Source organism: Cnephaeus nilssonii, assembly GCF_951640355.1.
Source record: "Cnephaeus nilssonii genome assembly, chromosome: 13".
Classification (NCBI taxonomy): Eukaryota; Metazoa; Chordata; class Mammalia; order Chiroptera; family Vespertilionidae; genus Cnephaeus; species Cnephaeus nilssonii.
Window position 1 is genome coordinate 36753227 of NC_137084.1, and position 24575 is coordinate 36777801.

Consider the following 24575-nt stretch of genomic DNA (forward strand, 5'->3'; position numbering starts at 1 on the left):
TAAATACTCAGTTGTGTAACTCCTTGGTTATTATTTTGCATTTGCATTTCCCTGCAATTAAACCTGACAATTTGGCTGCTTTTTTGTTCTATTGGAAAATAATGAATTTCCTTGTTTCAACACAAAATTGGGCTGCAGTTTTTAATGAGCTCAGTAATCTTCAAGGGACTTGCCCACAAGCATTTGGAGTTTTGAGTAAGAGCAGATGTTTCTAAGAATATGTAGCGTTCAATGACCCTTAAACTTCCCATCATTTCTGCTGTTTTCTCAGGAGTCATAATGTGACAAAGCCGGGTGTAAGGTGGTGAATATGGTCCTTTATATTTACCACACTGACCATTAGGGGGCAGCAATGCACAGACACAGTAGCCAGAGAACCAACCATGCTGGATTTGGGGGCATGAGCCTTTTTTGAATCTTCTAAGCACAACTGAATATATTATAATTCAGGAACTTTAACCCATTGCCTGAATTTTTATGTAGACTATCTGTTCAATTACAGGATAGCCTCATCTTTGAACTTTGCTTTAAAACATGCTTGTTATTCTGAATTGTGTATGGATTTGTTTTATGATATTTCAAATTGCTTATGAGAAAAAAACACTATTAATGACTAAAAGCAATATCTTTTTTTTAATTAGTGATTTCTATTTAAACTATTTTTTAGTACTATTTTTATTGCTGTTAGAATACAAGTAGCTGGTGATATGTGAATCCTGGGGAAAATATTTTAGAGGCCTGGTGGCATGCCAAAGAATATGCAGTGACTAAATATTTATTCAAATGAATGTGTCCTAGACTTTTGGAAAACAGCTTTCAGAATTATTCTGGGGAAGAGTGTGTGTGTGTGTGTGTGTGTGTGTGTGTGTGTGTGTATGCGCGCATGCACATGTTCGTTCTAAAAGCTGTTCTTTGACAACTCATTCTATCCTCACAAGAACCTTATGAAGAAGGTACCATATTATTATCTTTACTAGAGGCCCGATGCATGAAATTCATGCAAGGACCTTGGTCCCAGCCCCCGCCTGCCACCACCGCAGCCAAGAGCCCCTGCCGCCTTTGCCGTGGCCCCCGCCCGCTGTGGCTTTGTCCAGAAGGAAGGACTTCTGGTCTAATTAGCATATTACACTTTTATTTTATCTTTATTACAGATGAGGAAACTAAAATAAACTGCATCATGTCACAGTGCTAAACTGGGATTTGACCCAGGTGGTCCAACATCAGAGACCATGAATTAAAAGTACTTCTTATACTCCCTCTCTCATTGAATTGTCCAGCCTTTCCCTCTGAATTATAGTGCCTCCTATCTCTATCATGTTTTCACACATAGTCCTATTTATGGGCTCTCTATTCCATTAGTTTTTTAAGGCCTTCACTAATACCAATCGACATACTATATTATTAAAGATTTATATGAGTTTTGATATCCAGAAAGTTTTATTTCCCCACTTACTCTTCTTCAGAATAGCCTTGACTATTTTTGGATCTTAGTTCTGCTTTATAAAGTTTAGTATGAACTTAGCACATTATAGAATTTTGAGCAATATATGTATCCTCCTTTTTTTAACCCACCTTAAATAATTTTTGGGCCAAGGTAGAGGCACATATAGTAAGAGAGAAAAAGATAAAATATAGCTAGAAAACCTGACATCACTAAGAAGATTTCTTTTCTACTTTAATTTTTCATGTTTTGAACTTTGTTATAATGAATATTACTTACATCATGGAAATATATTTAAAGTCTTAATTTTTATTATAACAAAACAAATGTCAATAATAACAAAAGTAGTGAAGACTATATTTTAAATGATTCTGATTTAAACCTTAAAATCCATGTGAATTACCTTCCCATCCTGAAAAAAAAATATCTTCCCAAAGGATTTTAGAATATTTATATGTATAACTTTTGAAAACATACCTTAGACTTGAGCCTAAAGAACAGAGAAAAACAAATATGCTATTTGAAAAGGGTCATTTTATAAACTATAGTCCAGTGATGTTGGGTTAATCCAGGAATAATTTTAGAACAGGAATATGTCACCATATAGTTTGGGAAGTGGTGATCATGAAGTCTTGGCATAGGAACTTACGTATTTATTCTTCCCTGTCCTTGCTAATGACAAAAGAGGGGAATACAAAGTGTGTATGAGGGCTGCTGTGGCCAGAACAAGTTTTCTATCTAATTTCAGCTTCTCAGGAACCTTTTAAGTGAAGCGTGAGTGTGTACCTGAGGCAGAGTTACTTATCCAGTATTACATAGTGAGCAGAGCAAAAATGAGAACTGAGGCTTTGTACGCTTTAAAGGAGTATTATTTCCATTGTATTGCTGAGATGTACTTCCTACATCATCAGCTGTGGCCCAACCTTTCTTTTTTCTGGGTCTGGGCCAAATAACCAAAAAGAATTGTGAGGAGCAACTCTAATACACGATGACAGTGGCCATTTTAACTGTCCAGAAAATGCATAGAGTAGTGATGAGCTTAATCCACAACATGAATAACATAGGTTCTTTTGGGGGAGGAGGAATTTTCTGGTTACAAAGGATAATAAATACTAGAATTCATTTCAAAATGGTTGAAGAGCAGCCTTCCCTAGAGAACTTGATAAAGAGGGTGGATTTCACTCTGCCTGTAGTATTTGAAATATAATCCTACTTAACTAGGTGACTGGATAAAAATCCATGACACATTTAATTTAATTATGACAATCCTAATATGTGCTCAACATCGTATCCCATTTGTTAGGATACAGTAGGAAGTAGCATAGGGTGCCTGCTACATGCCAGGCAATTTCTAGATGGAGAGGATAAAAACATTTTTCTTAATTGACTGAAAAGTCTGCCCTTGTGGAGCTTCATGTTACTGAGAGAAGGATAGACAGTCAAGTTAAATAAGATTCAGAGTATGTAAGAAGGTTGATAGGTGCTAAGGAGGAAAATATAATAAGGGGTTAGGGTGTGTGTTGGGGAGATGAAGTTACATAGGGTGGCCAAGAAAGGTGGCATTTGAGGAAAGAAATGCAGAAAAGGAGAGAGGGTTCAGTAAATCGGTGGGGGAGCAGGCATTCCAAAGAGGTGAGAGTTAAATGCAAAGGCCTTGGGTCAGGAGCAAGAAGGCCTGAATGTCAGGCAGAATGAAGGAAGAGACAGCAGTAGGACACAGTCTCATAGAAAAGTCATATCTTGTGGGGCCTTGTAAATTATTGTGAAAACTTTGGGTATTACTCTGAGTGAGAGAAAGAGCTGTTTGAATGAACAGAGTGGTTGGTGGTGATTTAACTTTGGTTCATTCTGTCTGTGGTGTTAAGAATGGAGGAGCGAGGGGCCAATGGTGGGAGCAGGGAGACCAGTGAGGAGACGTGTTCTGTAGTAGAGGAGAGATGTTGGCTTGACCCAAGGTGTTGAAAAGTGGTCAGATTTTAAACATGCTTTAAAGGCAGCGTCCAGAGGTTTGCAGAGGAATGGATAATTGAATGTTAGAGAAAGGCATTAAAGGTGACTCAGCTTTTCACTGAGTAATCAGAAAAATAAACATGCCATATACAGAAGAGGTGAAGACTGCAGAAAACAGATTTGGAAAGGTGGAGATTAAATGCTCCATTTTGGACATATAAGATGATATTTAAATCCAGATGGAAATACTTATATTGAATATATGGGCATGGAGTTCAAGAGAAAGCTCAGGTGGAGATAAAAATGTGTGAGTTCTTGGTGTTTTTATGGTTTAAAGATATGAAGCTGGAAATTATCACCAAGGAAGTAAGTATAAATAGAAGAGAAGCCCAAGGTCTGAGCCCAGGGATATTCACATAGTTAAGAGATTAGGGAGATAAAAAATAAAGACGTAGCAAGAAGACCTAGAAATCAAGTGAAAACGTGTTCATGGAAGGGGAAGAAGGAGGGTCAGCTGTTTCTGATGCTGCTGAAGTAAGACTCTGGGGCTCTGTTTCATGGCATGTATCTGAGTGTACAGGTACTCACTCATCTGACTGCAGCTTGTTCCCGCTCAGCTCCCACTCCCTTCCTGACAATCTGCCGTTATCTTAACTTCTGAATAATCTTACCTGTGTTTGATATTGCAGGAGAACCCAAACCCTCATATGGCATTTCAGAAAGTTCCACGCCCCACAGAAGGATCCCACTTGCGAGTTCATATTCTTCCTTTCCCAAAGATTAATGAAACCCGGGTACAGGAATTGATACAGGAGAATCTTGCTAAGAACCAGAATGCACCTCCTGCTTCACGAGTGGACAAGAAGTGTGTTGTGCCAGCAGGCCCACCTGTTGGTATGTATTTGTCCGTGTGTTTAAAAGTAAACTTCTTATCGAGACAGAAAACACAAAAACTCAGGTAACCAGAATCAGAGTATTGCCAACACCCAGAAGTACTATCCCATTCACTGCCTCTCACAAAGGGTAACCATTCATCTAACTGCCACTACTATAGAATCCTTTTTTAAAACAGCTATATCGAGATATAATTCACATACATAAAATTCACCCATTTAAAGTGTACAGTTTAATGGCTTTTAGTATATTCACAGAGTCGTACAACCATTTTCTCTAATTTCAGAACATTTTCATTATCTCAAATAGATATACCCATGTCCATTAGCACGGTATAATTTTCCCCTAAAAACCACTCCTTCCCTAGCTTTAGGCCAGTGATGGCGAACCTATGACACGCGTGTCAGCACTGACACATGTAGCCATTTCTGATGACACGCGGCCGCATGCCGAGGATGAAACATTTGCTGCTCCTGAGGATGAAACATTTGCGACTAGAGTCTTGGAGTTAGTTTTTTCCTCAAAGTGACACACTACCCGAGTTATGCTCAGTTTTTTGGCAAAGTTTGACACACCAAATTCAAAAGGTTGCCCATCACTGCTTTAGGCAGTAATCTACTTCCTGTCTTTATAGATTTGCCTATTCTGGACATTTTATATAAGTGGAGTTATATAATATGTGATCTTTTTTTGTGACTGGCTTTTTTCATTTATCATAATACTAGAGGCCCGGTGCACGAAATTCATACACGGGAGTATGTGTGTGTGTGTCCCTCAGCCCAGCCTGCACACTCTCCAATCTGGGACCTCTTGAGGAATCGGGCCTAAACAGGCAGTTTGACATCCCTCTCACAATCCAGGACTGCTGGCTCCCAACTGCTAGCCTGCCTGCCTGATTGCCCCTAACCGCTTCTTCCTGCCTGCCTGATCACCCCTAACCACTCCCCTGCCAGCCTGATCGACGCCTAACTGCTCCCCTGTCGGCCTGATTGCCCCTAATTGCCCTCCCCTGCTGACTTGGTCACCCCTAACTGCCCTACCCTGCCTGCCTTGTAGCCCCTAACTGTTCTTCCCTGCAGGCCTGGTTGCCCCCAACTGCCCTCCCCTGCTGATCCAGTCACCCACAACTGCCCTCCCTTGCCAGCCTGGTTGCCCCTAACTGCCCTCCCCTACTGGCCTGGTTCCCTCCAACTGCCCTCCCCTACAGACCTGGTTCCCTCCAACTGCCCTCCCCTGCTGGCCTGGTCACCCCTAACTGCCTTCCCCTGCTGGCCTGATCTCCAACTGCTTCCCCTGCAGGCCTGGTTACCCCTAACTCCCCTCCCCTGCCGGCCTGGTCGTCTCCAACTGCACTCCCCTGCAGGCCTGGTTCCCCCAACTGCCCTCCCCTGCCGACCTGGACACCCCCAAATCCCCTCCCCTGCCAGCCTGGTTGTCCCCAACTGTCCTCCCCTGCAGGCCTGGTCACTCCCAACTGCCCTCCCCTACAGACCTGGTTCCCTCCAACTGCCCTCCCCTGCTGGCCTGGTCACCCCTAACTGCCCTCCCCTGCTGGCCTGATCTCCAACTGCTTCCCCTGCAGGCCTGGTTGCCCCTAACTCCCCTCCCCTGCCAGCCTGGTCGTCTCCAACTGCACTCCCATGCAGACCTGGTCTCCCTCAACTGCCCTCCCCTGCTGGCCTGATCTCCAACTGCTTCCCCTGCAGGCCTGGTTGCCCCTAACTCCCCTCCCCTGCCAGCCTGGTCGTCTCCAACTGCCCTCCCCTGCAGGCCTGGTCTCCCTCAACTGCCCTCCCCTGCATACCTGATCCCCCCTGCCCCCAACTGCTCTCCCATGCAGGCCTGGTCCCCCACAACTGCCCTCCCCTGCCAGCCTGGTCCCCCACAACTGCCCTTCCTGTAGGCCTGGTCCCCTCCAACTGCCCTCCCCTGCAGGCCTGATCCCCCCCAATTGCCCTCCCCTGCCGGCCTGGTCTTCCCCAACTGGTCCCCCCCAACTGCCCTCCCCTGCAGGCCTGGTCACTCCCAACTGCCCTCCCCTGCAGGCCTGACCCCCCCCCCCCATCTGCCCTCCCATGCAGTCCTGGTTCCCCCAACTGCCCTTTCCTGCAATCCTGGGTCCCCCACAACTGCCCTCCCCTGCCAGCCATCTTGTGGCGGCCATCTTGTGTCCACATGGGGACAGCCATCTTTGACCACTTAATACCCCTAACCTATTGACCATCATATTAACCTAGCCTACCTTAAACATGCTCAGAACACAGCATCCAAAAACCACTGACAACAGAGTACACTGTAGAGTATTGGTTGTTTACCCTCATGATCACTGGCTCACTGCCGCTACCCAGCATTAGGAGAGAGTATCCTACCACACATAGCAAGCTTGGGAAAGGTAAAAATTCAGAATTTGAAGTACAGTTTCTACTGAATGCTCTCTGCTTTTGCACCATCATCAAGTTGAAGACCATAACTTGAACCATTGTCCAAGTTGAGGACCATCTGTATGTCACATTTTGTTACTCATTCATCAGTTAATGGATATTTGGGTTGTTTCTCCTTTTGTTACTATTAGTAATGCTGCTGTGAGCATTCATGTGCAAGTTTTTGTGTGGACATATCTCTTCAGTTCTCTTAGGTATATACCTCGGTGTGGAATTGCTTCATATAAGTCTATGTTCAATGTTTTGAAGAACTGCCAGATTGTTTTCCAAAGCAGCTGTCCCATTTAACATTCCCACCAGCAATGTATGGGTGTTCCAGTTTCTCCACATTCGCTAATGATGCAGAGCATCTTTTCATTTGCTTATTGGCCATTATTATATCTTCTCTGGAGAAATGTCTGTTCAGATCCTTGGCCCATTTTTAAATTGGGCTATTTGTCTTTTTATTACTGAGTTAAGTGTTCTCTGTATATTCTGTATACAAGTCCTTCATCAGATACATGATTTGCAAATATTCTTTCCCATTCTGAGAATCTAATTTTGGGGGGCATGTGATTTTTCTTTGGTAATCATAAAATATCAACTTCTTTTTTTCATTAGTAATTCTCTTACAGTAGCTACTTTTGTCATGATCTTGTATCCCAAACACGTATCAGTTTGTTTACAATTAAAGTTAAAATAGATGTTTACTTTAGCTTAATGTGATTTTTACTATGAAATATTAATTGATTTGCATAAGTTAAGTGTATCATTGGAATCTATCCTGTGAAATTATCCTTAATAAGCCATTGACTAGCCTGACACTTTAAAACGTGAAAATATAATTAAAAAAATGAAATGGAATACCTTCAATGCCATGTAAGAAGGGAAGCAAATAATTCTTAAGTGTCAATCATGAAAACAGTTACAGCCTTATAAACTCAAACCAGTACTATTCCCCTTGCTTTTATAATTGCCAGAGGAGTTTAATTTACTTGTTTTCTTTATATTCCTTTACTAGTTTCGATAATGGATAAGGTGAAAACAATTTTCAACAGTGCACAGAGATTGGAAGTTGTTAGAAACTGCATCTCATTCATATTTGAAAATAAAACATTGGAGACTGAAAAGGTAATAAAATGCTATCTTTGCGACATAAAAATTCATCATTTCCCTTTCAGATTTCAATGTTTAGCTTGCTAACTAACCTCTCTAATTTTCATTCTTTTTCTATATCAAGTGTTTTGATGAATAGTGTCTAGGATGTAAACTCTTAGCCAAGCCTAATTCCATGGCTACCAGACAAATATTGATAATCATTGTTTCCCTCAAACTTTTAACATTGTTCACTAAATCCTATTTTGGCATATTACCTAGGAACTTAACATTTTAATTTTTCAGTTACATTAGTTTCAGGTGTAAAACATAGTGATTAGACATTTCTGTAATTTACAAAGTGATCACCCTGATAAGTCTATTATCCATCTGACGCCATACATGATTAACATTTTAAATATAATTATATTTCTGGCAAAGAATCCGGTTGGATTAGTGGTATACAACTTAAATGTGCCTCTTTAAAGCAGATTTTCTTGCCTTCTTTAATAAAACACGCTAAACATAATGTAAACTTTTCTTAGTGATTCGTCATAGTTCTGAACATCTATTACTAAGTGCTAGTAAAGCATGTAAGGTTTTGACCCTTACAACAAATGACCCCAAGCCTCTTTCTCTTTTGAGGTTGTTCAGTTCCCCCTTTTTCCTATGGTTGAAGTGTTACAGATTTTCTTTTTTCTCTTGCTTCCAGCTGTCCCATCCTGTTTCTTATACCTGCCTCTAAAAATGCCATACCCTCCTACTCTTGGGCTTCTTCCCTTCTTATTTGATCCTTTGTTCTGGTTTTTAGGTTTTCAAAGTTAAGTAAAGCTTTTCTTATTTTATGTAAAGCATATTTACTAGGCTTTACGTGGTGAACTGGAAGAGGCATTCTAATAAGTAGTGAATTGAATGATTTTTAATGAATAAACCTAAAAATATATATGTGTTGCTCTGAGTCCTTTTTCTTTTTTTAAAAATTATGATATTGAAATGAGAAGAGATTGTAGAATTTTCTAATCATAAATTAAAACTAGTGATTAAATAGCTGCCCCGTTTAAAAGTAGCAAATCACCTGTATTTCTTGTCATTTTCATTTTTATTTCTATTCTTGCTGTGGATACGTGGACAGTTAATGAAAGAAGGTATCTAAGTGTCTGTGGCTTTGACTTGTGATCTGAAGCAACAGTTATTTGGTGACTAGAGTTTTGATGAGTTGTTTTAAGTGTAGTTAATTTTTTTTAGATTATACACAAATTAATTCTGCTTATTTTTCATGCTTGCTTATACATAAAAATAACTAAAAATCCCTCTATTTTATAATTGTCCTCACTAGCAAAGCTACTCTTTTTCCAGGAGTTTTATATTACTGATAACTGTTAAATGTCTTACAGGATGCACTTGAACTTTCAGTGAAATTACGAGTTAATTTTTCCAATGGTGCCTGTTGTTCACGTCTGCCTCTCTTGTCCTCAGACCCTTCCTGCGGCATTGAGAGCCCTTAAAGGAAGGGCAGCAAGACGGTGTCTCACTGATGAGCTGGGTTTGCACGTCCAGCAAAACCGGGCAATATTAGACCATCAGCAGTTTGACTACATAATAAGGATGATGAACTGTACTCTGCAGGTAACTTTTAGTCTTTTCAGATTTTTTTTCTTATTTGTGAATATTTTTCTTTTTCCCAGAAATTCAGTAATTGCTGATAGAGCAAGGTCTTAAGCCTTCGACAGCTTATAGGATGAAGAGCCAATATCTATCCCATTTCTGACAGAAACACTCATTTATTACTTGGCATAATATTGAGAGTCTTTTATTCCTTGTTTTCTCTTGAAAAAAAAAATACTAGGTTATCTTATTGGTTTTATAAGCAAGCTTTCTGAAACCAAACAGCTATCTTGAAAATATTTGGTTATATTTTGCTTAATGTGTATATTTATTCCATTTTTTTAGACAGTTTTCAATTATACTATTAAAGCAGAGGGCAATGAATAGTCAATAATCCAAATGATAAATGAATTACTCAGTTAAGTATTAACTAAGCACTTTGTGTGTGTGAAGCACAAAAATATATTTCTAGTTGGCTTCAAAACATGTGTATGAATTTACTGAGATAAACTTCTCACAAAATCATGAAGACATAATTAGCAGGAGCAAATAATCTGATTTCCCCATCCTGATTTGCTTGTTAGATAGTCTGTGACATTGACATCATATTCTTTGCAAGTGATGCAAAACCCTCTCAAACTTTTTCCACAAGCAGAAAAAGTGTAATTAAATATTAAGATTTTAAAGACTAGCTGTGGGACTCAAGAGGACCTAAACAAAATGCACGTTAAATTCTGGAAAGTGATAATTGCAGGGCATAATTAATAATAAAATTAATGGATGAAAGAAGGCCTAAATAAATGGAAAGATGCATCATATTCATAGACTGGAAGATTCAATATTATAAAATTATAACCATCAGTTTTTCTCAAAAGAAGAGTCACTGCAGTTCCCATCAAAATCCCAATTGAAGCTCATTCAGCGTGGCTCAGCGGTTGAGCATTGACCTATGAAGCTGGAGGTCATGGTTTGATTCCCCGTCAGGGCACATCCCCAGGTTGTGAGGTCCAACCCCAGTGTGGGGCATGCAGGAGGCAGCTGATCAATGATTCTCTTTCATCATTGATGTTTCTATCTGTCTCTCCTTCTCCCTTCCTCTCTGAAATCAATAAAAATATATTAAAAAAAGAAAAATCCCAACCAAAGAGCAAAACCCTAAGAATTACCAATACACTCCTAATAGAACAACAAAGTATGGCAAAATATCAAACTTTTAGAAACAGATGCAAACTTTTAGCTATAAGATAAGTAAGGCCTGAGAATCTAATATAAAATACAGAGGCCCAGTGCACGAATTCGTGCACGGGTGGGGTCCTGGGTGGCCTGCAGGGATTGGGCCGAAATCTGCAGTCCAACACCGCCTGCAGCTCCTACCTACCACTCCCGCTCATCCTGGCCCCACTGTGCCTGCTCCAGGCTCAGCCCAATCAGTCCCAATCTGGAGAAGCTCGCACTGCAACAGCACTCGCCAGCCATGAGCCCTGCGTCTGGCACCTTCCCAAGGGGAGTGGCCTGCGGAATTGGGCTGAAACCAGCTTTCCAACATCCCCCAAAGGGTCCTGGATTGCGAGAGGGTGCAAGCCAGGCTGAAGGACCCCACTGGTGCACAGTCGGGCCGGGGAGGGACCGTGGAAGGGCTCCAGAGCATATCTGTTCCATCTCGCTCAGTCCCAAGATCGGCCGGACCCCAGCAGCAAGCAAATCTACCGGTCGGAGTATCTTCCCCTGGTGGTCAAGGCACGTCATAGTGAGCAGTTGAGCAGCCTTAGCATATCATTAGCATATTACGCTTTGATTGGTTGTTCAGTTGTCCTGCTGTTTGGTCTATTTGCATATCACCCTTTTATTATATAGGATGCTGACTGTAGTTGATAACACTGAATTGTATAATTGAAATTTTCTAAGAGAAGAGAACTTAAATATTTGCACCCTCCAAAAAATAAATATGTGAGGTGGTAGATGTGTTAATTAACTCAGTTGTGGGAATCCTTTCATGATGTATACATGTAGCAAATCACCATGATCAGCACTTAAATATCTTACCATTTTATTTGTCAAGTAGCCTATCTAATTAAAGAGTAATATGCAAATTAACTATCACTCTGCTACACCCACAAGCCACGCCCACCAGCCAATCAGGAGTGAGTATGCAAATTAACACAACCAAGATGGCTGCGGCCACAGAGCGAGCAAGAGGCTTGGGTTTCCCTGGCAATGGAGGAAGCCAAGCTTTGCGCACACTCTGGCTGGCCATGGACTCCACTCAAGGCTACAAAGTTTCAGTTATAGAAGATAAATAAATCCCAACAAAAATGGCTGCAGCCACCATGGACCAAGCAGGAGGCTTGGCTCTGCTCAAGGCTACAAAGTTTCAATTATAGAAGATAAATAAATCCCAGATCCCAGGGCCTCAGCTTGGGTCGCTGGGGGGCGTAGCTGGCCTGCAAACCACCACAGGCCCCTTACCCAGGCCGCCCCACGCCCCAAGGGAACCCCCATCCTGATCTGGGACACCCTTCAGGGCAGATCAGCCAGCCCCCACCCGTGTACCAGGCCTCTATACTATCTAATAAAAGAGTAATATGCAAATTGACCATCACTCCAAAACACAAGATGGCTGCCCCCATGTGGTCAAAGATGGCTGCCCCCATGTGGACACAAGATGGCTGCCACAAGATGGCCAGCAGGGAAGGGCAGTTGGGAGGGACCAGGCCTGCAAGGGAGGGCAGTTGTGGGCGAGCAGGCCAGCAGGGGAGGGCAGTTAGGGGTGACCAGGCCAGCAGAGGAGGGAAGTTGGGGGCGACTGGGCCTGCAGGGGAGGGCAGTTAGGGGTGACCAGGCCTGCAGGGGAGGGCAGTTAGGGGCAAACAGGCTGGCAGGGGAGCAGTTAGGCATCAATCATGCTGGCAGGGTAGTGATTAGGGGGTGATCAGGCTGGCAGGCAGAAGTGGTTAGGGGCAATCAGGAAGGCAAGCAGGCGAGAAGTTGGGAGCCAGCAGTCCTGGATCGGGCCTAAACGGGCAGTTGGACATCCCTCGAGGGGTCCCATATTGGAGAGGGTGCAGGCTGGGCTGAGGGACACACACACCCCATGCACAAATTTCGTGCACTGGGCCTCTAGTATCTTAATAAAATTTTTTAATTTTTTAATTAGTTTAAGGTTATAGTAATTAAGACTGTGTGGTACTGGACAATCATAAACAAATTGACCAATAGAACAGAATATAGAGTTCATAAACATGTACATATATATGGAAACATGATTAATGACAAAGTTGACATTTCAAATTAGTGGCAAAATGAAAAATTCAGTAAATAATGCCAGAACAATTAAGTGACCATGTACATATAATATACCACCTACATAAAAAATTTACAGATACCTCACACTATACTCTAAAGTCAGTACCATGTCTATTAAAGACTTAAATATGAAAGCCAACCTATACAAGTTTCAAACAGAATAAAGGAGATCTCTTTATGACTTCGGGGTGGGGAGATATTTCTAAACAAGTCACAAATAGTATTGATCTTAAAAGAAAAGATTAATAAATGTGACTGTATTAAAATTTTTGTTCATTAAAAAATACCATAAAGAACCCAGTTGGTGTCACTTAATGGTTGAACATCAACCTATGAATCAGGAGGTTATAGCTCTTTTCTTGGTCAGGGCACATGCCTGGGTTGTGGGCTCAATACCTACCTAATGTGGGGTGTGCAGGAGGCAGCCAATCAATTATTCTTTTTCGTCATTGATGTTTCTATCTCCCTCTCCTTCCTCTCTGAAATCAATAAAAGTATATTTTTAAATACCAGAGAGTGAAAATGCAGTGGAATAAATAAATAAATTATGGTATCTTGTTATATTAGAATATTATTTAACTATGAAAATAGATGAATTATAACTATGAGGAACAATGTTTGTGAATATTAAGATAATTTTTTGCAAAAATTAAAAGGCAATTCAATTACAACATGGTTCCATTGATATAAAGTTAAAAACATGTAACATTATTTGGGGATATTTAATTTAGGACTACAATATATGTGGTAAAACTGATGTATATGTATATTAAATCATCACATTATATACCACAATTTTATTTGTCAATTATGCCTTAACAAAGTTAGGCGGGGGAGAGGGAGAGGAAATCAAGGGAATAATAAGTTATTCAAGAAAATTATCTCTGGGGGAGAGAAAGGAAGAGCAGTGAACATAGAGATCTGCAAAGGTAATGGCAATATTCTATTACTTACTTCTTACTAGGTATATGGGTTTTCATTGCATCAGTGTTCTTTATAACTTATACACATTAATGTGTAGGGCACTGCTACTAGCTTATTTTGCAAGGCGTATTTATTTCTTCAAACCCATTTCAAAGGATAACTTTTTCAGAAATTCTAACTTAAAACCTAGCATAAAAAATGTAATCTTATAACAAGCACTTTGTAGTTCATTTAAGCAAATTGACAAGATAAGAGATGACTTAACTTTACTGGAAATACAGCCTTACTCTTGACAGTACAAGAGACTAGCTATAACAGTTTATCATAACAAAAATTGAAAACAACCATAAATGTTTACCATTGATATTTATTAATTTAACTAGAGGCCCGGTGCACAAAATTTGTGCATGGGGTATGTGTGTGTGTGTCCCTCAGCCCAGCCTGCACCCTCTCCAATTTGGGATATCCCTCTCACAATCCAGGACTGCTGGCTCCCAACCGCTCACCTGCCTGCCTGTCTGATTGCCCCTAACAGCTTCTGCCTGCAGCCTGATCACCCCCTAACCACTCCCCTGCCAGCCTGATCGGCACCTAACTGCTCCCCTGCCATCCCGATTGCCCCTAACTGCCCTCCCCTGCTGGTCTGGTCACCCCTAACTGCCCTCCCCTGCATGCCTGGTCCCCCCCAACCCCTGAACTGCCCTCCCCTGCAGGCCCGGTCAGCCCTAACTGCCCTCCCCTGCAGGCCTGGTCCCCCCCAACTGCCCTCCCCTGCCAGCCTGGTCACCCATAACTGTCCTCCCCTGCAGGCCTGGTCACACCCAACTGCCCTCCACTGCTGGCCCGGTTACCCCTAACTGCCCTCCCTTGCCAGCCTGGTCCCCCCAACTGCCCTCCCCTGCAGGCCTGGTTCCCTCCTAACTGCCCTCCCTCCCCTGCTGGCCATCTTGTGTGTTGGCGTGATGGTTAATTTGCATATTACCCTTTTATTAGATTAGATTGTGGTACAGCTCTTCTTTGGAATACTATTCAACTATTAAATAGAAAAAAGTGGATATATACCCATATTGAAAAACGTCTATTATACACTGCTAGGTGGGCAAAAGGAAGATACATAAGGTAAATATAATACAATTTTATTTACTTATATATTTTTATTGATTTCAGAGAGGAAGAGAGAGGAACAGAGAGAGAGAGAAACATCAATGATGAGAGAGAATCATTGATTGGTTGCCTCCTACACGCCCCCTACTGGGAATCGAGCCTGCAACCCAAGCATGTGCCCTTGACTGGAATCGAACCTGGGACTCTTCAGTCCGCAGGCTGACGCTCTATCCACTGAGCCAAACCACCTAGGGCTACAATTTTATTTTTGACCTAAAATTATACATATGTAAGTATATCATACTAAAATTCTTAACAATTTAAGTAGTTATCTCTGGCATATGGATTAGAAGTTTTGACTTCCAATTTAAACCTTTCTCAGCTGGGAACACACACAAACATACATATACAAGCATAATTAAATTATATAAAACATATGCATCTATTTTATAATTTTTTTTAAAGATTCTCGTTTTTGTAGGAAGGAAATTATCAAACACCCTTATGAGAAGAGCACCACACAATAAATGTGCCCTGAAAAAGCCACATGTCTCTTGTTACTTTGGTACTGTTACTTTGGTACTGTTATTACTAGTATAGAGAACAAAAGAATGTGATGAATAGCCCTAACGTTAGGTGATTTCCTGATTTCCTATACTAATTGGTGATAAAACTACAAAAATTGTGTTAGGGAGCTTTCTCCCATTAGTACTTTCTGTGCTGTTTACTAACTGAAGAACTAAATTTTAGGCTTCTCTAAACTTAATTTTAGCATATACTAGTTAGTAACCCACTTGTAGAATAGCCATTTACCTTGGGCTACAAATATTTTTCTTTGAATACTTATCCATCTAAAAAAAAATAAGATATGGATTTTTTTGCTTCCCTCAAATACATCTGAACTGATGGGCACTTAATATATCAGTATTTCATAAATACGTAAAACTAGATCCCATCTTCATCCCAGTGTACAGGGTTGTTTAACATTATAGAGAGGCTCTTCTGAGTTAAAATAGGCTCACATGTGGTATTCTTATTTCAATGGGTTATTTATTACCAATTTGGGATTTATTAGTATTTGTGTTCCTGTTGCCGCAACGTTACTTGTGGGGATTTAACATGACATTCTGAACATTTTTTACAAAAACATAGAGTTTCAAGGCAGAGAGGCCAAACATCTGTGTTGTTGTTTTAAAAAGAAACTTTAAATAAACTAATTTTAGGTAGTGATTCAAAAACTTTAGTAATTTTTGCTTTTCGTGATCTTGAAGTTATTCTGTCTTTCCTATCCTCAAGGGAAAATGAAATGGAGCATGAGTACTGCCAAGGGGCTGTTATGTTTATCAGGTTCTTTCAATGCCAAGATAAATTTTTAAAGGACTGGTTTACAAACCTGCAGTATTCAGGATGGTATGATACTGTCATAGCATCAACATATAGATCAGTGGGAAAGAGCACCCAGAAATGGACCCACATTTTGGGGATTTTTGACAAAGACACCAAAGCAATCCAATAGGGAAAGAAGTTTTTTCCACAAATAGTGCTGAAATAACTGACTATCCATATAGAAAAAAAGTGAATCTCAATTTCTACCTCACATTAAACATAAGAATTCATTTGGGATAGAACATAGACTTAAGTATAAAAAACAAAACCATGTGCCTACCTCCCAAAGTCAAATCTTCTCCTAACACCATATATTAGGAACCCTCTCAATATACAGCTCTTGTAACATAGAAACCCAAACCTGGAACCTATATGTTCATGTTGACCAATGTCACCCCAATAAATGTAAATAAATAAATAAATAAAATCAGGAAACTTTTAGGAGAAAACATAGAATAGTTTCATGACTTGGGAATGGGCAACAATTCCTTAGGTCACAGAAAATGTTAATCAAAAAAGAAAATATTGATCATTATACTTCATCAAAATTTAAACTTATGCTTATCTGAAGACACTATTAAGAAAATTAATACATAAGACTGGAAAAAATATTTCTAAAATATGTATGTGGCAAAGAACTGGTGTCATGTTTATACAGAGAGCTTTACAATTTAAAAAGCCAAACAAACTAATTTTTTAAATGGACAATTTGAACAGACCCTTCACAAATCAGATATATGATAGTCAATAAAAATATGAGAAATAAAACCATTATGAGCCCGAGCTGGTTTGGCTCAGTGGATAGAGCATCAGCCTGTGGACTGAAGGGTCTCAGGTTCAGTTCCAGTCAAGGACACATGCCCAGGTTGTGGGCTCAATCTCCAGTAGGGGCGTACAGGAGGCTGCTGATCAGTGATTCTCATCATTGATTTTTCTTTCTCTCTCCCTCTCCCTTCCTCTCTGAAATCAAGAAAAATATATTTAAAAAAAAATAAAACCATTATGAGATACTACAGTTGACCCTTGAACAATGCAGGGGTTAGAAAACCGACCCTTTCCCTGCCCCCGGGATCCCCTCTGCATACAGTCAGTCCTCCGCATCTGTGGACTCCCAATCACAGACTGAACACAGTACTGGTGTTTTTCTATTGAAAAAAAAAATCAGCATATAAGTGGACCTGCTAAAATTAGAAAGACTGAAAAATTTTGGCTTGGTGGTAAAATAACTGGAATTCTTACACTTTATTGTTGAGAATGTAAACTGGTACAATCACTTCAGAGAAAAGTGTAAGAAATTCTTATAAAACTAAGCATAGACTAACCTGTGAGCTAACAGCTTCACTCCTGGGTCTTCTAAAAAATAAATGAAAACATCTTAAAAAATATTTATACAAAAATATGTATAGGAGCTTTATTCATAATAGCCTAAAACTGGAAACAGCCCAGAATGCCATCAATCAGAGAATAGATTATTTTTAACTATCATGTAGATATTTAGACAGTGTAATGCTATTAGGCAATAAATATAAACAAACTAATGATACATGCAACCATTTGGATAAATCTTATAAATATTATGACATTTGTCAAAACTCAGTGAATATACACTTAAGATTTATATAATGTGGTGTACGTAATTGTGCAGCAAAAGTAAAACCTATAAACAAATATTGAACTCTAATAATATACATGTTAAGGCATATACTTAGGGGCAAATACAATGGATGTCTGCAATTTACTTTGAAAAGCACTCAAATTAAGATGGATTAGTGGATAAATAGATGGACAGACAAATGATAAACCAAGCATAGTAAAATTTCAGGGACACAATCTAAATGGTAAGTATACAGGAGGTGTTCCATGTAAACTTCTTTCAATTTTGATATATGTTTGAAATTTTGAGCATAAAATAAGTAAACAAAGAAATAAATTACTTAATTACAAAAAACTCAAGGATTAGGTGAAACATCAGACTAGACACTGTGGAAAAGTTATATAGTGAACGGGAATACACATCTGAAGCAGTTACAAATGGTGGAACAATTGAGACAAGTAGATGGAAACTATGGAAGGGGAATTAAGATAGATGGAAGATACAACGAGATGATCCAACACAATACCATTCAAAGTGCTGTGATAAGATAAGGAACTTGTGCCCGAATGTCAATCAGTGCCTTTAAATTCACTGAAAAGGTTTTATTATAAGAAAGTAAAAAAAGTAAGCTATTACACAGTGTTCTCGGTGTGATGTCAGCTGAATGTGGTTGGTCTCTCTAAACTTCAGAGAGTAAAGTAACCAGGAACCTGCCTTCTTAAAGAGGAGAGGCTCCAAAGCCAAGCGTCAGGCTTTGTCACAGCTGAGAATTCCCTCACCAGCCATTTCCACAATTCATTGGTTGCTACATAAATTCTTACGTTGAGCTTCTTAGGCTAAGGAGTCTGAGTAATACAGGAAGCCAGAGAGAGGTTTTAAAGTATGAGAAAAAGGGCATCTCTTCTGGAATCCCAAACTTTTCACATCAGATTGACTTAATCTAGATGTTTTTAAGGACATTAAGTACTGCTGATGGCCCGTTTGTACGTATGAGGTAGCAGATTTGCGCTTTTTTGGTGCTGTGGTCTGAATATGCCCTTCCAGATTCATAAATTAGATACCTGACCCCCAAGGTGATGATATTAGGAGGTGGGACTGTGGGGAGGTGATTGCGTCCTGAAGGCAGATCCTCCCAAATGAAATTAATGCTCTTATGAAAGAGAGCCAGCTGAGCTCCCTAGCCCTTTCAACCATGACATTGGTAAGTAAGGGTACAGTGAGAAGTCTACAGCCCCAAAGAGGGCCTTCACCCAACCATGCTGGCACCCTGGTCTTGGACTTCCAACCTCTAGAACTGTGAGAAGTAAATTTCTATTGTTTATAAAACTTCCAGTGGCATTTTGTTATAGCAGCCCAGAACAGACTACACATCAAAATTATATTGAATGCATCTTTATTAATGAGGGCATATATTTTCTCTCTATTCTTCCCCCAAACATCAACTGATTTTTACCATGTACTAGTCTCTGTACTATGTACTAAGTACTGGACATACTGATATGATTAAGGTATTATCCTGGTTCTTAAGGAGTTTATGTCTAGAAGGAGAAATTCACAGGTAAACCATTATAATATAGTGAGAGGTGCGCTCAGAGAGATGTGTGAAAAAGTACTATGAATGCTATTGTAAGGTTGTTGGACTTAGAATGAGATGGTCACAGAAGGCATTTGCCAGTCAGGATTGGGAGGGAGAGTATTCCAGATAGAGGAAGTTGCCAGTAGAAAAAAAGAAGTATGTGGAAGGCCTTTATTTTTGAAAATTGGAAAATATTTCTATTATGTGTATTGTAGAAAGGTGGTGGGAGATGAGAGAAGTAAATAGGGTCACTTCTGGTTCAAGTGAAAAGACTGAATATGTATATTTAACCCTAGCTATCACCCAAAACTCCACTAAAACTAAAGGATTTTTAAAAATACATAAACCCACAGGCAAAACAGGAGACAAGAACAACATTTTGGAAACTAGAAAGCTGACGGATGAGTGACTCAGCAGACCCAAGAAAGTTTTTTCCTAACAGACAGTTGTAAAACCCTTGAAGCAACCCAATTTGCAGAACTGCAAAAAGCTCAGTAATTAGGGACAAGTTATCTCTGAAAGCAGGAGGTTATGAGGGGGTGGGGGCAAAACATTAAAAAGAGGTTGGGTTGGAAGTCTCCTTAAGATACAGTTGCATTCCCCTCCCCGATCCTTTTCTGGTTCTGTGTAAACTGCCAGCTGCCTCTCCTTTACCCAGAAGATTAGAGGTTTGTTTGTGTATTTATTCTTAGGAGAGAGGACATCACTAGCCTGGGAGACACTAGGTCTGGCTGAGGGAAATTCTGTTTTGTTACAAGCAAGGGGGGTAAGCGAATGCCAAATATTGAGAATACCAGTCCACATTCCCTTCAGCTCCCAGAACTCTGGAAGCCTGACCTCAAGGAAGACATCGGAAGACAATTCTCGGAGAAATGCGGCCAGCCAAAAGAAAAAGATTTTACTAAAGATCCTAAATTAGGAGTTTCTCAACAGAATAGCTCAACTTGGTCAAGCTATAATGAAGCTTACCGTCAATAAGCTTCACCATGTACACATTGTTTTTATTTTGTCATCCTTCAGTCATAGAGTTTGTGCAACTTCAGTTTACTAGATTATGACAAATGTTCTAAAATAGCTTTATAAATTCAGTCTTAACAGCAATGTGTGATAGTTCTTATTCACATCTTTGCCAACATTTGCTATTAAAAAGTCTTAATTTTTGAATTCTGCCAGTTTAGTGATTGTAAAAGGGTATATCATAGTTATAATTTGCAGTTCCCTTATAACTAATAAAATGGAACACTTTTTCTTGTTTATTGGCTTTGCATCTTTTCTATGTAAGGAAATACTATTTGTTACTTTTGCCCTTTTTTGCATTGTTTTTTTTCTCATTGATTTATAAAGTTCTTAATATGTTCTGAACGCCAAGTTTTTTATGTTTCAGGCATTTCTTACTAGGTTGTGGTTGTCTTTTCCTTGTCTTTATGATCTTTTGATAAATGTAAGTTTATAATTTTAATGTAGTCAATCAATTTCATTGGTCATTTCCTGTATGGTTTGTACTTTTTTTATGTCTTATATTAAAAAAATCCTTCCTTACCATGAGGTCCAAAAGATATTCTCATACTCTCTTTAAAAGTTTAATAATTTTGCCTTTTATATTTAAGTCCTTGACCTATTTGAAATTGATTTGTATGGATTGTATAAGTTAGAGACCCAGTTAATTTTTTTCTAAATGTATAACCAATTTTCTGCCAGAACAATTTATTTAATAACATAACCTTTCTCCAGTTTTGCTATGGCCCCCTTTTCATATATCACATTTCTGTAAATATGTGGGTCCGTCAGGATTTCTGTTCTGTTAATCTGTCTGCCTGTTTTCACAAAAGCATCACATAGTCTTAAAGTTTTATAATAAATCTTAATACCTGCAAGACCAGTCCCCATGCTATATCTCCTAGGAAATATTTGCTTTTCTATAGAATTTTAGAATCACCTTTTTTAATTCCATGAGCAACTCTGTTGGGATTATGAATAAAATTATGTTGACTCCACAGACTAATTTAGGGGAAAAGTGACATTTTTGCAGATCTTCCTATCTGTAAACATGGTGTATTTCTTAATGTATATAAGCCTTTAATGTCTTTTGTAACAATATGATTTTCTCCATGCAGGTCATATATATCTTTTCTTAGATCTATTTCTGGCTACCCTATTTTTTGTTGTTACTATTGTTACTATAAATGTTATTCTTATAAAAGAGAGCCAATATAATCTCATTGCTTTTTTCTGACATGTAGAAAGATAGTAAATTTATTAAATGTTGCAGACTTCCTTCATTCTAATGATTTATCTACATATTCTTTTTAGTTCTTTATGTTGACAGTCATATCATCCAGTAATAGTCATGCTCTTTATCTTATTTTCCAAACTTTATATATTTATTTCTGTCAAGGATTTGTAAAATAACATTAAATAAAAGTGATAATGCCCTTCTTTTAAAGTTTAATATTTGAACTTCATATTTGCTAAAATATTTTTATAGATGTCCTATATCAGGTTAAAAAGTCCTCTTCCTATTAGTTGGTAGTTACAAAATAGGCATGGTGTGTAAAGTAAAGCATAGGGAATATAGTTAACAAAATTTTAATAACTACCAGGTGGACACTTGAATTATCGAGGGAATACTTTGTAACCTATATGAATGTCTATCCGCTGTGTTGTACAGCTGAAAGTAATACAAAAAGTGTTGAAGTTTTAATACTGAAAGGTGTTGAATTTTGTGAAGTGCTTTTTCTGCAACTATCAGTTGTTTCCATGGGTTGTTGAACTGGATGTGTTAGGAATTTTTCCCTTGATTGTTTCCATGATTGAGATTAAGCCTATAATTTCTCATATTGTTCTTGACTGGTATGGGAGCAGGGTTATACTTAGTGTCAGGAAATGAAGTAGGACGTGTTCTCTGCATCTCTTCTCTGAAAGATGCATGTTAGATGAACTAGTGTGATCCTTAGAAGAACTCACTAGTGAAGCCATCTGAATTTAGTGTTTCCTTGCAGCATATTTCAAATATCTGATTATAGACTATTCAGATTTTTCATGAATTTAATAATTTTTTCCTAGGCATTTGTCTATTGTTGATTTGTTCTTTTATAAGAAGATTTTTAAAAATCGGTTTTGCCAGTTTTATTACTCTACAAACCCTTTGCCTTTGAATATAAGTTACTGTTTGATTTCTCTATTTTATTATTTACTTTTGCCTAGTTTTTTTCTTTTCTTTTCTTATTTTTAACTTCTGAAGCTAAAGGTTTGAGAAGTTCTTAAAGTCTGTGAGTTCAGTCTTTAGTTCTCAGCAATTATTTCTTGGTGCTCCCTGGGCCAAAATAAATACCTAACAGCTTCGCTTACTAAGTAGGTAGAGTCAACTTAATGTGTATTTATGTCCTTACACCTGACTAACTGTTTAAAAAAAAATCACCTAAATTGAAGAAAAGTAATACTTTATTTCATTTTTAAGTAACTGCAATTGCTTACTAATGGGTTGTGTGCTCTAGTTCAGTACTGCACAGCTGCTCAAACCACCTACATTTCCTGTGTACTTTGCTTGCTGTAAGCATAGTACTTGATTTAAATCACTGCAACCACTGAAGATTATACCATAGTGCAGCACAATCTAATACTGAAATGAATTACCTCCAACTAAGTTCAATAAGCCTCTAAACTTTTCTTCTTAAGTGTTTTGCTTTGTTAAATGTATTTCCTAGTACTTTATAGTTTGCATTGCTATTATGAATGGAACACCTTTCCCACTTCCATTTTTAGTTACTTTTTGCTAAAATAATTCAAAGCTATTGACTTTGTATATTGCATATCTTTCCATTTTACCAAATACTGTTAGAAACTTTAGTTTTCTATTAAAGTGTCTTGGGTTTCTAGGCATACAATAAATAGTACCAGTCCCCTCCCCCCCCCCCCCCCCAAAAAAAAAAAAAAAGATAGTTTTACCTGTCTTTGCCAATGTTTTACAACATTTATATATTTGCCAGAACCTAGGTTGTTCATAGATACTGTCTGTTTCAGGAAATATCTTTTGATACCTAGGGTGCTGAGAGTTTTAGTTAAGAATGCTTATTGAAAGGCATAAAACAAAAATGGGAAAATGGACCAGTTATTGGATGGGAAATTTAACATAATAAGATAGTAATTCTCCCCAAATTAACACATAAATTAAATGTAAGAGTGGATATTGGGTTATGCAAAATGCTTTTTTCTGTGTCTGTTAAGGTGGTCATATGTTCTTTTTTTTTTTAACATGATGCATTAGGTGATTTTTCTAATGTAAAACCACCTTTCCATTCTACTTGGTCATGATGCATTAACTTTTAAAATATATTATTGAATTTTATTTACTAAAACTGTGTTTATAATTTTTCTGTCTATGTTTATGAGGAAATTAATCCATAGTTTTCTTTCCATGTTTTTCTCTGGTTTGGAAGCAGTGTATTGCTAGCCTCATAAAATGAGTTGGCAAGTGTATCTTCTATTCAATTTTCTGGTAGAGTTTGTCTGGAATTGCAATTATTTCTTCCTTAAATATTTGGTAGAATTCACCAATTAAGCTATACAGCCCTGGGTTTTTTCTTATGGGAAGGTTTGTAACTATAAGTTTAATTATTTCACAGATGTAATTTTATTCAGGTTACTTTTTTTTAAGAGCTTTGGCATATTGTGCATGGAAGGAATTTGTGTTATCAAAGTTGTTCAATTTATAAGCAAAAATATCTGCCGAAACCGGTTTGGCTCAGTGGATAGAGCGTCGGCCTGCGGACTCAAGGGTCCCAGGTTCGATTCCGGTCAAGGGCATGTACCTTGGTTGCGGGCACATCCCCAGTACGGGGTGTGCAAGAGGCAGCTGATCGATGTTTCTCTCTCATCGATGTTTCTAACTCTCTATCCCTCTCTCTTCCTCTCTGTAAAAAATCAATAAAATATATATTTTTAAAAAATAATCTAATATTTCCTTATTGTCCTTTTAATAGCTATAGAATCTGTAGTTAATATCATTTCTCATAGCAATCATATGTTGTCTACTCTTTTTTCCTCTGGTTAGTCTATCTAGAGATTTGTCTATTTTATAGAATTTCTCAACAAATCAATTATTGGTTTCATAGATTTCTTAATTGCTTTTGTGTTCTATTATTGAATTCTGATCTAATATTTCCTTTCTTCTTCTTCATGTATAATTGACTCTATTTCCATTTTTTTAAGGTAGGAACTGAGGTGATTGATTTGAGACTGTTCTTTTTCCACTACGTACTACCTTAGCAGTAGCTAACAGATTTT

The 24575-nt window shown here is 38.6% G+C and overlaps 1 protein-coding gene across 3 annotated transcripts in view; it reads left to right on the top strand.

The window, feature by feature from the left end:
* Positions 1–24575, top strand: part of SBF2 (SET binding factor 2) — a 369973-nt gene that overhangs the window by 223951 nt on the left and 121447 nt on the right. For all 3 annotated transcript variants that reach the window (XM_079788328.1, XM_079788326.1, XM_079788327.1), the window contains exons 14-16: positions 4081–4285; positions 7727–7836; positions 9277–9426. In XM_079788328.1, the coding sequence (XP_079644454.1) occupies positions 4081–4285; positions 7727–7836; positions 9277–9426 (465 nt within the window). The remainder of the gene's footprint in view (positions 1–4080; positions 4286–7726; positions 7837–9276; positions 9427–24575) is intronic.